General features: G+C 53.0%; 8 protein-coding genes across 8 annotated transcripts; 3 read left to right on the top strand and 5 right to left on the bottom strand.

Moving 5' to 3' along the window:
• Positions 1-59: 59 nt before the first annotated feature.
• OGAPODRAFT_95088 (uncharacterized protein) lies at positions 60-846 on the bottom strand (the record flags this gene model as incomplete). The annotated part of the gene is made up of 1 exon (XM_018357678.1): positions 60-846. One exon carries the CDS (start codon positions 844-846, stop codon positions 328-330), a length of 519 nt encoding a protein of 172 aa, XP_018210232.1. The 3' UTR covers positions 60-327.
• Positions 847-893: 47 nt separating this feature from the next.
• On the bottom strand, positions 894-1,622 carry OGAPODRAFT_17011 (GTP-binding protein). The gene has a single exon (XM_018354820.1). It carries the CDS (start codon positions 1,596-1,598, stop codon positions 987-989), a length of 612 nt encoding a protein of 203 aa, XP_018210231.1. The 5' UTR covers positions 1,599-1,622; the 3' UTR covers positions 894-986.
• Positions 1,623-2,044: 422 nt separating this feature from the next.
• OGAPODRAFT_101842 (antagonist of mitotic exit network protein 1) lies at positions 2,045-5,414 on the top strand (the record flags this gene model as incomplete). Its single annotated transcript, XM_018353070.1, has 1 exon — positions 2,045-5,414. One exon carries the CDS (start codon positions 2,045-2,047, stop codon positions 3,578-3,580), a length of 1,536 nt encoding a protein of 511 aa, XP_018210230.1. The 3' UTR covers positions 3,581-5,414.
• On the bottom strand, positions 2,341-5,414 carry OGAPODRAFT_89623 (Mannose-6-phosphate isomerase). Its single transcript, XM_018356938.1, has one exon. It carries the CDS (start codon positions 4,899-4,901, stop codon positions 3,621-3,623), a length of 1,281 nt encoding a protein of 426 aa, XP_018210229.1. The 5' UTR covers positions 4,902-5,414; the 3' UTR covers positions 2,341-3,620.
• Positions 5,415-7,953: 2,539 nt separating this feature from the next.
• OGAPODRAFT_17010 (uncharacterized protein) lies at positions 7,954-9,016 on the top strand (the record flags this gene model as incomplete). Its single annotated transcript, XM_018354819.1, has 1 exon — positions 7,954-9,016. A coding segment is annotated over exon 1 (841 nt), but the record flags the coding sequence as incomplete, so codon positions are not given.
• A 168-nt stretch (positions 9,017-9,184) lies between these two features.
• Positions 9,185-10,865, bottom strand: OGAPODRAFT_95083 (uncharacterized protein; the record flags this gene model as incomplete). The annotated part of the gene is made up of 1 exon (XM_018357677.1): positions 9,185-10,865. One exon carries the CDS (start codon positions 10,863-10,865, stop codon positions 9,192-9,194), a length of 1,674 nt encoding a protein of 557 aa, XP_018210227.1. The 3' UTR covers positions 9,185-9,191.
• Positions 10,866-11,222: 357 nt separating this feature from the next.
• On the top strand, positions 11,223-13,892 carry OGAPODRAFT_17009 (uncharacterized protein). Its single transcript, XM_018354818.1, has one exon. It carries the CDS (start codon positions 11,259-11,261, stop codon positions 13,524-13,526), a length of 2,268 nt encoding a protein of 755 aa, XP_018210226.1. The 5' UTR covers positions 11,223-11,258; the 3' UTR covers positions 13,527-13,892.
• Positions 13,893-13,901: 9 nt separating this feature from the next.
• Positions 13,902-14,539, bottom strand: OGAPODRAFT_17008 (uncharacterized protein). The gene has a single exon (XM_018354817.1). The coding sequence runs from the start codon at positions 14,494-14,496 to the stop codon at positions 13,960-13,962; it is 537 nt and encodes a 178-aa protein (XP_018210225.1). The 5' UTR covers positions 14,497-14,539; the 3' UTR covers positions 13,902-13,959.
• Between the last annotated feature and the right edge of the window lie 116 nt (positions 14,540-14,655).

Raw genomic sequence — 14,655 nt, 5'->3', positions numbered from 1 at the left:
TGAAAGATCTAATTTACAAAACAAGGTAAAATAAAAACTTTTATAAAAACTGAGAGGACAACTCAACAAGATGGAGGCGATCTGCTGGAGCCTGCTGATTGGAATATTCGCGACCACCGGAAGGGGCTTTGCGGGCTCGTAACGTGACGTCCGGAAAAAATATTGTCACATCTGTACACCGGAACCGAATCTCGTGTGCACTGCGTGTGATGGAGAGCATTGCATTGGCTACACTTGCACCATTTACCTGGCTTCCGCTAAATAATTTGTAATCTAAACGGCTGTGCTGCTGAGATGGTCTCGGACCCACACTCACACGTGTTCCTCTCACCTGTATCTGACCTTGGTCTTCCTGCTCTCCAACTTTTGCTGCCGCTTGCTTTTCACGGGCTCTGTCTCTATTTGCTCTTCTTTCTGCCTGCGGGCAAAGAATGGCGAAATGAAACCCTTCAATTTGTATCCAGCGTAGCTAGGCACAGCCAGCAGAAGCAGCCAGGCCTTGTTGGAACCGAAAAGGACCATCAAAACGTCAATTGCCAGTGTCAAATAAACAATGTCGATCATGTACTCTGTGAGACCCTGCTGTTGTAGATCCTGTCCAGCAGAAGATAGAACGCTGTATCCCTGAGGATTCATGTGGTATTTGGGCCTGCCCACCTTTTCGAGCACATACTGACAGCCCAAGCCCGGGAGACTGAATATAAAGTAGTATTTTTTAGCTGCGGGCCTGTGCAAAACAAAAAGCGCAAGTAGAGCCACCACGTTCACCACGACAGAGGCAAGATGCAGCTGCTTCAAGATAGAAGAATTGGCCGCGGCCTGCTTTTTGTCGGAAGCTCCAGCCATAACAGATGTAGATAAATTTGAATAATTTATTTGTCACTACATATTACCCGACTTTAGCCAGCCGCTTAAGCTTGTGTAGGGTCTCCTTCGTGCTGGCACCTGTATTATGAATCGTAGCTACATCTTAGAAGCAAAGCCCACTAACAACATCCGCCCTGTTGGTTGATCACAGAGGTGCCGCTGAGGTTGACATTGGGCTTGCCTGCGGTGTTCGAGGCCGGTTGCGAGTTGGCCATCTGCGACTTGATCTGCTTGGACATGACGATGAACGCCTGCTCGACATTGGTGCTCTGCGACGCGGAAGTCTCCAGGAACTTAATACCTCTGCTGTCGGCGAACTCTTTAGCGACGGCGTAATCAACAACCTTCTTGTCGGTCAGATCACACTTGTTGCCGACAAGCAGCTTCATGACGCCGCTGGTGGCGTATCGGTCAATCTCTTGCAGCCACTGGTTCACGTTGTTGAACGACTCCTGGTCCGTCACGTCGTACACAATGATAATACCGTGCGCTCCTCTGTAGTACGATGAAGTGATGGTTCTGAATCTCTCTTGACCCGCGGTGTCCCAGATTTGCAACTTGATGGTCTTGCCGTCTAGCTCGATGGTCCGGATCTTGAAATCCACTCCGATGGTCGATATATAGTCCTGCGTGTACGTATCTTCTGCAAACCGCAGCAGAAGACAGGACTTGCCCACGCCGGAGTCGCCGATGAGCAGCAGCTTGAAAAGGTAGTCGTATTCGTTGTTCATCGGTATATTCGGACGCTTTTAAACCCCTAAACAACAAAAATGTTTGTATATCTTTTGTTGCTTGTTGGCATTTATTTGCCTCTTGCTTAGCTAAGCGGATACCGGGAAAAAAAAAGCCAGCCAACCAGCCAGGCTTACCCGGCTTGACGGTTTTTCTCTGTTCTGGCCTGTGCTCAACGCATCGCGCTGCCAGCCAACCGAAATGGCTGTGCGCCCCCGACCTGTCGCTTTCGAGTGTTGGCCCAGCCAGCTTCGGCCCCCCGATATTGTTCCAGCTTATTGTCTCGCCAGGAGGAGGATGTGGTCCAAGTGGCTGGTCTGCGGCCGTGCGGCTCACTTTTACTCCTTAGCAGCCGTCCGTTTTTGGTCCCTTCTCTCCTCCCAGCCATTTGACCAATGTCGTATATAGCCTGTGTTTTTGCTTAGTCCAGTGCGTGTAAATCCTCATGTGGGATCTGGCCCAGCAATACCCAGACACGACCCCAGAGCCCTCGCCTCTGCATGTGACCAGGGCCAGAGAGAGACGCTCGTCCCTGGTCGATCATCGGCCGCTGAAAAGAGCCAGCAGTCTCTCGTTCCGCATCCACACTCCGTGCGACTACTCTAGCGGCGCTAGCATGACTTCCTATACCTCTTCCACCTCCCTGAGTTCTCTAGGCTCGCTATCTTCCTCGGCAAAACAGCTAATCATGTCTCGGAAGACCAGCCCACGACACCCCGCCAGGCTCAAGACGAGGTTTTTCTCTCCATTCCACAGCACAAATACCAGCCCAGTTTCGCCTCGGTTGCTAGAGACCGTGGAAAAACTCTCGATAGACAACGACGCACATCCGATCTTCGAAATCCCGGAGATTGTCAACTTAATTTTGCATTATGTTGGCCACGACGATAGAGAAAGAGTGCCAACCGAGCATGCCCCGGTCCGGAAACCGCCCATGTCGCTGAATCACGCTAAACTCATCCATGGCGAGCAGGGCGAGAAAGTCTGGCAACGGACCCATTCCACCTCCAGCACGGCGCCACCTACGGGCAATCTGCACAACTGTCTGCTTGTCAACAAGCTCTGGCATTCGCTAACTCTCGAAGTTTTGCAGGAGAACCTGTATTTCGACTCGGACCTCAAACTAATGAACTACTCTCCGCAGCGCATCGCCGCGCCCAAGTCATTTGTTCTGCACAAACTCAAGTCCACACAACAAAGCCATCTTGCCAGTCTGCATATCAACCCTGTCAACATCGAATGGCTGGAGTTCTACATATGCCCCAAGCTGCTCCCATCGCCACACCTCTACACCGCGAAGCTGAAAAAGCTGGTGCTCCCGGGCTCCAAAGTAGTTGACGACGAATATCTGCAGCAGATTGCACCGTTGATGCCGAACCTGGTCCATTTGGATCTGCGGGCGTGTGAGCGCATCACGGACGCCGGGCTGTACGCGATTGGAACACACTGCCCGAAAATAGAGACCCTCAACTGCGGCCGGCACACCAAGGGCATCCTCGTGACCGACGCGTCGATTTCGCACATTGTCGCCAACTGCAACCTGAAAACCCTGGGCGTTGCTGGCTGCGGCGTCTCGGACGCCATTCTGTGGTCTCTAGCGTACCAGAAGGGTCATCAGCTCGAAAGACTCAGTTTGAACAGCTGCTGGCGACTCACCGACGCAGGCATATCTAGCGTTTTAATGATGGACCGATTTCCACGACTTGCAGTGCTGGAAATCCGTAGACTTACGGGACTGCAGCAGCTGCGCCCGATCGTCGAGTTCAAGAAGCGCCAGATGCGGCGCAGAATCGCGGTTCTGGTGGAGGCGTGCGAGGATCTGGAAGCAAGACTGCGCGCCGAGGAGCGCAGCCTGGACCTGGAAATCAGCACACGTATTTTTGAAGACATCAGCGAGTGGCTCAATGGCGACGATTTGCAGGATCAAATCGAAGAGCGCAACCTGCAACAGTTTGTGCAGCGCCGCAGCGTGCTGGTGTGAATTATATCATCTATTAATTATATAAATAATTGCATGTTAATTAGGCCTCGCAGAAAGCACGGTACGAGGTGAAAGTGTCCTTGGACTCGGAAACAAGCTCGATCGCGGTCTTGGGAGCCACGAAGAAAATGTTTCCCGTGGAAGCGTCCAGAGCCTCGTCGGAGCTCTGCAGCTTGATTTTTCCCTTACCTTCCGTAACAATCAGCAGCGAAGGGCCGTCCAGCGCTTCGAACTTCTCTGCCCCAGCGCTCGTGAACGTGGTCTGTAGGACGCTGAACTCATCAATAGGCGGGTCGTACAACTTCAGTTCGGCAACACCGGTTCCTCTGGGAAACGGAGCTGGCTTCAGTTTCTGCTCCTCAACAGGATTGAACGAATAAGTTAAGCAGTCAACAAGAACTTCCACGTCCTTGAACTTTGGCGTGAACCCAGCACGGATCACGTTATCGGAAGCAGCCATGCACTCCATGATATCGCCAGAGATGTAGGCATGTGGGTCCTTGGCTTCGAGAAACATGGCCTCGCCCGACTTCAGAATGCAGTGGTTGAGCAGCAGACATCCGCAGAAGAGACCAATATCGTTGGGAAATTGCGCGTCCAGGCGCTGTATCAGGTCGGCAAGAGTTTCGCCGAAAAGCTGCGGGTCCGACCTGGTTCTTTCCACAAGTCTGGCCGCGAGAGGCTCGAACTTGGACTCCGGACTGTTCATGACGCGGCTAAACACTTTTTGGAGCAGCTTCTTTTTCCCAGCAACGTCAGAAGAAACGATTCCGGAATGGAATTCGGCAACAACGTCATCGCCAACAAGCTCTCTAAATTCTGGGATTTTTTGCAGCAGGGCATCTATCTGTGCAAGCGGCTTGAATCCACAGAACGCCTCGAAATCAGTGATCGCAACAGCCATTTCCGGCTTGTGGTTATCGTCTGGGTAGTGTTTTGGGTCGGACGCGTGCAGCTGTCTGGCCAAGGCCTTGTCTGGATGTGCCTGGATGGAGAGCACCTTGCGAATCGAAAGCACCTTGAACAGGAAAGGGATGCCCTCTTTGGAGCCGAATTTTTTGATGATATCCTGGCCAAGCATCTCTTCTGGCGCAGCACGCACAAGATCTCTCAACGGAGTCCTGTCCTGAGCAGAAACAGTAGGAACAGAGGGGTGGGTGCCCATCCAGAGCTCAGCGTAGGGTTTTTCCTCCTCTATGAAGACGTTTTCTGGGTCGTTGAGCTTGGCAAACCGCGCGACCGCGGACGTGGAGCCCAGTTTTCCCCAGTCATAGTTCTGGGCACCTCCAATGACTCTGAACAGTTTTGGAGCGGAAGACATAATTACAGAAATTTGTGAATTAACAACACATCGACATTTTATATTTATTTTTCACATGGGGCCGATCGGCGCGTCGCGTCGCATTTTCGACCACAAAATTCTAATCACGTCCCTGCTGCAATCAGCAAGTGAAGCTGCACATCAATGTTTCCAGGTTCTTGGGAAAACTCGACAGCATCTTCAGGCAATCTCTGGCCATGAAGTCTCATTTCGCGTTTCAGCTGCCATTTGAGACAATCAAGACGGAAAGCTCCACGCGACACGGCGCCTGAAACAGCAAACTCGGACCCTGCACTGTCAGACTACTACAGACCCGCACAATAAAAAAACACATATACGGCATATTTATTCACCGCATAACAATACTTGCTTGGATACATGCTGCTGTTTCGTTTTTTTCCATAATAGTTTTTTTTTCTCTTTTGTTTACATACTGTTCCTCCAGTGTGCCCCTTGTCCCTCGCTTCTACAACCTAAAAACATGGCTAAGCAGTGTGACTTTTTGGAAGTGCCGATGACACCCAAACTTGCTCATCCACAGACCTTGCAGCGATCCCCCAACAGTATGCCCTCGTTTTCGGCACTCGGGATAAAACGGCCTAGCGATTCGATCCTCAACTGCGCCCGTCAAGACCTCGCCACCGGTGAATCGAGCGGCGATTCCAACGGGTCGACCTCGCGAGTGTCGTCAATTACCAGTGCCTCGTCCACAGAACTCGCGAAAATACGGTACAAGATTCCTCCGCCTCGTGTAGGCCGAGTGGGCAAGACCTTGTCTCAACAGGAAAAATACAAACTATACGAGGAAATGGAGGAGGACGATGATATATCCCAGGAACCTGCCATGTTCAACGTGCCAATGGCCTTGCATTCCACTGCTTCGCTTTTTGAGTTCTCAAACAAAACTTCGGGCTCGCGAATACTAAAGCAAGCGTGGCATGATTCGTCCAAACTTGCGCCTTCCCCGCTGCCCGGCGCGCTGGCTAAGAAAAGCCAAACCGAGCCTACATACCTGCCGAGTCCGGTCCTCACAAAGCACCACACATACTTGAACCTTTCTCCTGACGCTCGTGACCTGAGCAACTTTTATGAATACTCGATACAAAACTACGTGGAACAGGAAATGAACAGAAGATCCAAATACAGCAACAAAGTGGACGAGCTCGATGACCGGAAGCTTGTATCTGCGGAGAAAGCTGACTCGCTGACGATAACTAGGCCCTCTTGGCTGCCTCCCAAAAATAAACACGAATCGCTCAAGCACGAAAAAGAATTTTCCAAATTGGTGGAGAAGCAGGGGCTTCGTCGCAAAAAGGAAAGTTTGAAGAAAGAGCAGCGCGAACGGGACAAGATGATCGGAGACGCACGACTTGTGTACCTCTCAGGAAAGGATAGGATCTCGAGCTCGAATCTGGCGGAAATCAAGAAACTCATATGGAGGTCTGAGGTGGACCCTACAGTCAGATACACTCTATTTGTCAAGGTTTTGGAGTACAAACATTTAAGCACGGACATTCCTAATCTGCCATCAACAACAAAAAAGCTCGATTTGGACTCGTTCATTAGCAGGCATCCCGACATATACAGAAGCCCGAAACTGGTGGCGTCTTTGGAGCAACTGCTCCAAATCACATCTGCACAGCAGGACTGGCAGTTCAACACCTACCATGCGAACCTGGCGCTGTTGGTAAACGACTTCACATTTTCGAGGGCCCTGGGCGTCCTGTATTATTTGAATACCCACGTCATTACGAAGGAATTCATCACGAAATTCAATGCCATTCAATCGCACTCATACATCAAATCGGCTCTCAAGTGTTTCAAGGACGATTTGAGCCTTGTGAATTTTGATGCTTTCATCAAGATTGTCAACAATTTCAGTCTACCGATCGTTTTCAAGATCATTTCGCTGCTTATGGTGTACGCAGACCACAAGCTACTGTACTCATGCATTACGACTATTCTTCTGCACTACCATTTTGGATGGAACAACCTGAACCTTGTCCTTCACAACCAGGACCCCGTCATACGCATTGACGACGAGGAACTCTTCTGGAGCAGGGTGTATTCTTACTATAAGAAAATGTAATATAATTTAAGGCTGTGCCCAAAAAAATATCTATTTTTCATAAATTTTTCACCTCTAGTTATGCTTAATCGGGCCCTTTTCGTCACCCGAGCGCGACGGATTCCGCTACATTTTGCCCGAACGGTTGTATTTCACCGTAAGCGGAGGCCTCAGCCCCCAGATGCAACAAAGATCGACACTTCGCTGAGCGAGCAGATCAAAAATCTAGAGAAATTTACACAGCAGTTCCAGAGCATTGTCAAGACCAAACAGGACCTTTCCGCACAGAAAAAGGCCATGGAAGACCTCCATATAAACGACAACCCAGACGATCCAGTTGATGAGGAGGCAGATGCGCTGTTTGAGGCGCTGATGTCCTCAAACTCCTCTCAGAACCCGCTGCTTTTGGAGGACGGGCCCAGCGCGCAGTCCCTGTCGATCTTCCCCCCTGCTGAGCCCTACACGGCGCTTCCCCCATCCATCCGCGAAAAGCTCGATCCAGAAACCATCAAGCACATCACTGTGGCCGCCGGGGCCAACTGGGTGCCTGTGGTGGACCGTTTGCACCAGACCTCTGGGCTGGCCGGTAGCAGGCCGATCGACGTCGTGCGGTTTATGACCAAGATTCCGCGGGCGCAACGGCCGCTGGTTGTCGCTAAGATCCACGACATGTCAATTTCTGCCGGGCTTCTGGAAAACGTTCATATCTACAACACCATAATGAGCTGCTACAACATGGCTTCTGCCACGCAGGCCCGACCGATCGTCGAGAAGCTGTACTCTGAGCTGCAGGAAAAAAACATCAAGCCGAACCTCATCACTTACAGCGTGATGGTGAACCTGTACAGCAAGCTGACTGACGTTGACAATGTCCGCAAGTTTATGCAGCAGATTTCCAGCGAGGGCCTGGTGGCTACCAAAGAGGTGTACACGTCTGTTTTGCAAATGTATGTGCGGCTGGAGAAGTACGAGCACGTTTTGGAGACGTTTAACACGATGAAGTTTCTTTCTATCGAGACGGCGCCCTCGTCGCGCACTTACTCGTCTGTGATATTGATGGACGTGCTGAATAATAACGTCGAGCATGCTTTGGGACTATACGAAGAAATGGTGGCCAAGAAGCTCCCGCTGGAGCCCGAGACGTATCTGGCGCTGGTAAAGGGATGCACCACTCGGCGGGAACTGATTGAAAAAGGATGGCAGTTTATTATTGAGTATTATTCGAAAGGTTTTCCGATGGACGCTCGCGTGATAGAGATGATGATGGCTCTGGCGGTGAAGGACTCGGACCTGAACCTTGCAAGGGCGTTGTTTGTGGGGCTGTTTGACACACTGACCAAGGCCGAGGGCCGCCTGGCGCCGCCGTCGCCGGTTGCGCTGAAATACCTGTTCAACGCGTACGCTTTCTACGACCCGCAACGGGTGCCAGTGAGCCGTCTGAACAAGCAGGTGGGGGAAATTGCTGCGCGCACGTTCGACTTGTGCGACTTCTGTTTCCACGTTGACGCGCCGCCGTTTCTGCCGACGCTGCACGTTGGCGAGACACAGGCTCTAAGTGAGGCTCGCGCGCTGTTCCAGTACTTTTCGGCCAAGTTTCCGCAGCAGATATCTGTGGAGGTCCTGGATGCGTTTTTGTTTGTGTTTGCGTGGAAGGGCGAGTCGATAGTAGAGTTTGAGCAGCTGTGGAACAGACACACGTTCTTCAGAGGTGAGGGAGTGACGGTGGAGGAGCCGGAGGAGCCGGAGGAGCAGAGCGTGCAGGAGCAACTTTCCAAAGAGCCAGCCGTCGCTGCTGCGGCTACCACCCCCACCCTCAAATACCCACGCAACGACAGACTGTACAACGTGTGTCTGCACGCTGCGCGCATTCACAAGGACGTTCGGTTTGCACAGAAAATATGGACAGAACGCGGCAAGTACAGAAAGACGCCCGAGTTCCAGAGACTAAGTCCGCAGAAACAGGACCAGCAGGACTTCAAGTTCGCCAGAGGCATTGTTTCGGTGTTTACGCAGACCAACAATGTCGTCGACGCCTACCAGGTGGTGTTGAGCTCGCAGCGGCGCTTCTCGTGGACATATTATCATTTAAAGGAGCTGATGCTCCTTGCCGAAAAGCTCGGCTACACCAGCATCCACAAAAACCTCAGCGAGGTGGCTCATTTGGCCGAAAAGCGGCAACGCAAGATGTTTGTAAATAGTTAAATAAACTATACAGCTCGTATTTACAACGTCGGCTCCGTCTGGTACAGGGTGTCCAGAAAACAGCCAATCAGCTTATCGGCCACCGACCCGGTCTGCAGACTGTTGGCCACGCCGTACAGCTGCGCGGTGTCGGATTGGACGTCGTTCTTCTCGAGCGAAAGCTGCTTGACGGCAGCCTTGAGCTCGAGCAGCAGCGTGTCGATGGCGGGCACGGTAAGCTTTGTCACGGCGAGGTGCAGCGCGGGCGGGTTCTGCAACGCGCTCAGATGCCACCCCTTTTTGCCGAGCATGTCGCCAAGCTTGTGGATGTTGAGTTTGTCGGAGCGGAATGCCACCACCGAGAGCTGCGGATTGCCGATAATTTGGAGCTCTGGAATTTCCTCCTCGATCGTCTGTCTGAGTCTGCGCGCCGTCAGAATGATATCCTGGCACGCCTTGGTGTAACCGTCGTCACCCATGTACACCATCGTGGCCCATGCGCCCACGGTGAGCGCGCCGGGACGTGAGCCTGCTAGCGTGGGGGAACCATACAGCCCCCCAACCCACTCCGTGGACACAAAGTACTGGTACTTTCTGTACTCGTTGGAGCGGTACATGATGATGGACGAGCCCTTTGGCGCAAAGCCGTACTTGTGCGTGTCGCAGCTGATCGACGTGACGCCGGGGAGTCTAAAATCGAACGGGTCTAATGCCTTTTGGAACGCCTTTTCGTAGTACGCAATCACAAACGAGCCTAGGCAGCAGTCCACATGCAGCGGGATGCGGTGCTGGACGGCCAACTGCGACAGCCCGGCAATGTTGTCGACGAGGCCGTGCGGGAAGTTAGGCGCAGAGCCGATCAGCAAGCACGTATTCTTGTTGATAAGCCGTCTGACCTGAGTCAAATTTCCGATGTAGTTTTCGTCCAGGTCGACAAGGTGCAGTTTCATGTTGAAGTACTGCGACGCCTTGAAAACGGCCGCGTGGACCGTCTTGGGCGCAATTATCTCAAACTCTTTCAGGCCCCGCTCTGCGCGAGCTTTTTCTCTGGCCGCTAGACATGCCAGCAGCAGCGACTCTGTGCCTCCCGACGTGGTGGTGCCGCAGCCGGATTCCGGCGCGTTGAACAGCCTCAGCACCATCGACACCACCTCGGCCTCCATCTGACGGACTCCCGGAAACGCGTCCGGGTGCAGCTGGTTGGCCACGGCGAACTTGTGATACGCCTGCGACTGCAGGTCGATCAACTCGTCGCCGCCGTGGTACACCGCACCAGACAGCTTTCCGTCCTTCCAGTTGGCGGCTTTGAGGCTGCTCAGGTCGTCGAGCTTGTCCATCACCTCTTTTTCCGTGAGACCGTACTCGGGCACCTCGTTGTAGGAGGTGGAGGCCTTCACCAGCAGGGAGTGCTCCAGCTGTTTTTTCACCTCGCGCACCTCGGAGTCCACCTTTCTGCGCATAATCGGCAGCCTCAGCACCGTACTGTAGAACCGCTTGGCGCAGCGCCGGTACAGCATCGTGGCGCTGCGCACGGGGCCGTACGCATACGTCACACGCAACAAGCGAGCGACCCAGCCCATTAGATACCACAGGATCAGGAAGTCACGCGCCAGCTCCAGCAGCGTGTGGCGCTCGTAGTACAGAACGGCGCAGGCGGCCAGCGACTCGTATTTCTCGCTTGCTGCTGTCCGGAATGCGTCCAAATTAAATGCCATTGCAAATATAAGGTAGCTAAGTAATTTGGCTATAAAATTCCGAATGTGCCGGAGTAACCACAAGCTGGAGCACTTGTGGAGAAAATGCTGTTTCGGGCAATCGCTGCTAACAGTTGATGTTTGGCCACGCAATTGAGCAATGAGCCGGTCAATTGTGCGCACAGCCACGTCTGACAGGGCGCGTGTACCCTGATGCGTAGCCTGATAAGAGCCGACCGCCCGGGGCTGATCGACGCGTCGATAGCTGACTATCAATTTTATTCGATATCTACTTTCTCTGTCTTGTCTCTCTTCATGAAACGGTCTCTGGAGCAGCTGCTTGGCCCCGCAGACGAGAAAAAGGCCTCGCTCCATCTATACAGGGCAGCGTGTGTGCGCTGTCGCAAGAAAAAAATGAAGTGCACCAGCGACCTGCCCCGGTGCGCTGGCTGCGCCAAAGCCGACGTCGAGTGCGTGTCCATTGACCCGGTGACCGGCCGTGAAGTACCGCGTTCGTACGTGGTGAGTCTCGAGTCTCGCGTGGAAGAACTGGAGAACCGCCTGCGCAGTCTCGAGGGCGCCACGCCTGCAGAAGCGTCGGAATCGGCCTACTCCAACAGATCCGACTCTTACATCGACAACGTCCAGAACTCCACCGCCGCCTCGGGCTCGAAGGCGCCGCCCTCGTTCATGGGTGCCTCTTCAGGCATCTCGTTCTCCAAGCTCATGGTGACGGCCGTCAATCTCCGGGGCCCGGACAGCTCGAGCCACAAGGTGCACACCTCGAGCCAGTCCATCATGGACCCTTCTGTGCTGAAAAAGACGGTTGCCGGGTCGAATATCGCGCTTTTGCCGCCGAAACAGCAGGCTCTGAGCCTGCTGTCTGTCTACTTTGCGCAGTCGAACGCCCAGCTCCCGATCTTCCACAGAGAAGAGTTCCTGGCACGCTATTTCCAGCCCATCTACGGCGACGTCCCGCTCGACGTGTCGTTCGCCTCGACCTACACCGCCATCAATCCGCAGTTCTTTGCGCCGCACAGAGAGGAAGACACCTGGTACTACCAGTACACGCGGATCCTCGACCAGGAGGTGGAAAAAAACAAAAATGCCGACCTCGTCCAGGTCGCCAACTCCATCGACGTGCCTACGCAGTTTCACGTCCCGCTGTTTTTCATGAACATGGTATTTGCCATCTCGTCGTCTGTCACGCTCCTCAAGTATCCGGACCATATTTCGGAGAACTTCAAGAACGCAGCCATGCTGTACATCGACTCCGTCTACGGCTCCCACGACCGGCTCGAGGCGCTCCAGGGCATTTTGTGTTTTGCGCTCTACTCCTTGATGAGGCCTGCCGTCCCCGGTATCTGGTATATCCTGGGATCGGCGCTGCGTGTCTGTGTCGACCTTGGTCTCCATTTCGAGGGTGACTACAAGTTCGACGCATTCACGCTCGATTTGCGTCGCAGACTCTTCTGGTGCTGCTACTCGCTCGACAGACAGGTGTGTTTTTATCTCGGGCGGCCGTTCGGCATTCCCGAAGAGAGCTGCTCCGTGCCATTTCCGAGCGAGCTCGACGACGCGTTCATAACCAGGAACACCGCCGTGGCCGACTTCTCTGCCAAAACGTCCACCATGCCCACCTACAAGCTCGTGTCCCTGTCGATGTTCCGCATCCGGCAGCTGCAGTCCGAGGTGCAGAGCATTTTGTACGACAAACGAGAGCTGCCTCGTCGTTTCGCTACTCTGGAAGACTGGCACGCAGACATCACCCGCAGACTCGACCAATGGAAGGCCGACACGCCCAAGAGTCCGCGCAAGATGAACTGCGACTTCATCCATGAATTCTTTATTCTCAACTACAGCCATACCAAGGTGATTCTCAACGGGCTGTCGCCGCGAAGCTTTTCGCTCACGGTCGAAAATTATATCAACGTGCTCGAGGCCTCCAAAGATATTATTTATTCGTATTATGAGCTGTACCAGAGCCAGGTGATCAACTACACGTGGGCAGCCACGCACAACCTGTTTATGGCCGGATCTTCGTTTTTGTACGCCATCTTTAATTGCGAAGAGGCCAAACAGCGCATCTCCGTGGAAGAGCTGCAGACGGCGGCCATGTACTGCAGCATCGTGCTCTCAGGGCTTTCTGGCAAGTGCGAGGCCGCAGTGCAGTGCCGGGACATTTTCGACCTTCTCACGGCGGCCGTCATCCGCATTAGATACGCCAACTTCGTCGACCCGGTGGACGTCAGCCTGCCATCCACAGAGCAGATCAAACAGTTCCAGCCAGGCAACCACGTGAACGAGCACCTCAAGGACCTGGTCTCCAGTCTCCCTGCCACAATGCGCAGCCTGGGAAACAACTCGGATTTCGCAGCACCGGCATCAAAGCCGTACGAGCCAATTACCAACGAGTCGGAGTTGACGACCTTCTTCGAGGAACTCAACAAGCTGGAGTCCATGCCATCCAGCAGATCGCCCAGTGACATTCATTCTCCCGCCAAAGCGGCGCGCTTAGGCCCCTCAGGCGAGTCGCCGCTCCATCTGAGGTCTCCGTCATACGACCAGAACGTCGACCGCCGACTCTCCAAAGAGGGCCAGAAAATCTATAAGATGATATTCCAGGTGCCAACAGAGAGCATCTGGGAGCAGTTTTTCGCCAACCCGGGTGTCGATCAATGAACGTCGTCCATCTGCATTAATAAGTCCATGCGATTGTTGACAATACTGCCGTCCTTGACTTCGTAAATATCGAGCGCGAGAATCGGCGACTGGAGCCCGCTGAACGCAACCTCCACATTAACAATCGCACCGGGCTCCAATGCCGGGTTGTTGAGCGGCATCCGCGAAACAATCTTGCTCATATCGACCTGTAAATCTGGAATGTACGTTTCGTTCCCGTAGGCAGGAACGAGATTGTTAATGCGCAAAACCCCGCTCTCCTCGTCGTAGCCAAGCGTTTGGCCAAGAAGCCGTAAATAAGCCGGTCTAGAGTCTTCCAGAAGAACGAGCCGCAGCTTGCTCATGTCCACCACTAGTTTACCCATCTCCACATAGCTGAAATATTTTATTTTTCGTACAACCTGTATTTATCTGAGCACCGCCTTGATTGTGATTAGAATTTGACCCTGGTTTTGCGTTTGTTCTTGAGCAGGATCTTTTGCGCTTGTTCTTCCGCCTCACTCTCATCGCTCGCCATCTCCATGTCCTCGTCCTCGTCCTCGTCCATCTCGTCTTCTTCCTGTTTTCTCTGTGCCTTGGCGGCCTCCTTCTCTGCCTTGATCCTGAGCTCAACTTCTCTCATTCTCAGCAGTTCCTGGTTCTCCTCCACAAGCTTTCTGTCCGCAGCAAGCTGTCTCTCTTTGTTTCCTCTCATTCTGTTCTTGTAGAATGCTCTCTCTCTCTTCTGTCTGATCTCCTCGATTCTAGACATGGCCTTGAGCGTTGTAGCAACAAGATCTCTGTTATACCGCACCGGAACATTGCGTCTGCTTGCAAACGTAAGCGTGGAGTCGACAGCAAGCTCTTTTCCGGCAGCTTTTCTGAAAGCTTTAGTCCACCTGAGTTTTCTTGGGTTTCTCTTTTGTTTGAACGCCTTGTGGCACTTCGAGCGACAGAAACGGAACTCTTTGGCATCGTTCCGCACAAACATGATTCCATGGCCGGGATACACCGGCGAGGAACAGAAATGACAGGAGTAGATTCTCATGGTTGTGATAAAAAAATATTCCAAAAAAAAAAATTTGAGTTTTCCTGTACGAGCAGGTGATGCAAATCATGTGCCGCTGGCCTATTTTTCATTTTTTTCTCT

The sequence above is a fragment of the Ogataea polymorpha genome, assembly GCF_001664045.1.
Source record: "Ogataea polymorpha strain NCYC 495 leu1.1 chromosome Unknown OGAPOscaffold_5, whole genome shotgun sequence".
NCBI lineage: Eukaryota > Fungi > Ascomycota > Pichiomycetes > Pichiales > Pichiaceae > Ogataea > Ogataea polymorpha.
The sequence above is the reverse complement of the archived record's forward strand: the minus strand, read 5'-3'. Positions and strand labels throughout refer to the sequence as shown.

Coding starts and splice junctions, on each gene's coding strand:
- OGAPODRAFT_17008 (XM_018354817.1), bottom strand. CDS start 14,496: ATGTTTGTGCGGAACGATGCCAAAGAGTTCCGTTTCTGTCGCTCGAAG.
- OGAPODRAFT_17009 (XM_018354818.1), top strand. CDS start 11,259: ATGAAGTGCACCAGCGACCTGCCCCGGTGCGCTGGCTGCGCCAAAGCC.
- OGAPODRAFT_17011 (XM_018354820.1), bottom strand. CDS start 1,598: ATGAACAACGAATACGACTACCTTTTCAAGCTGCTGCTCATCGGCGAC.
- OGAPODRAFT_89623 (XM_018356938.1), bottom strand. CDS start 4,901: ATGTCTTCCGCTCCAAAACTGTTCAGAGTCATTGGAGGTGCCCAGAAC.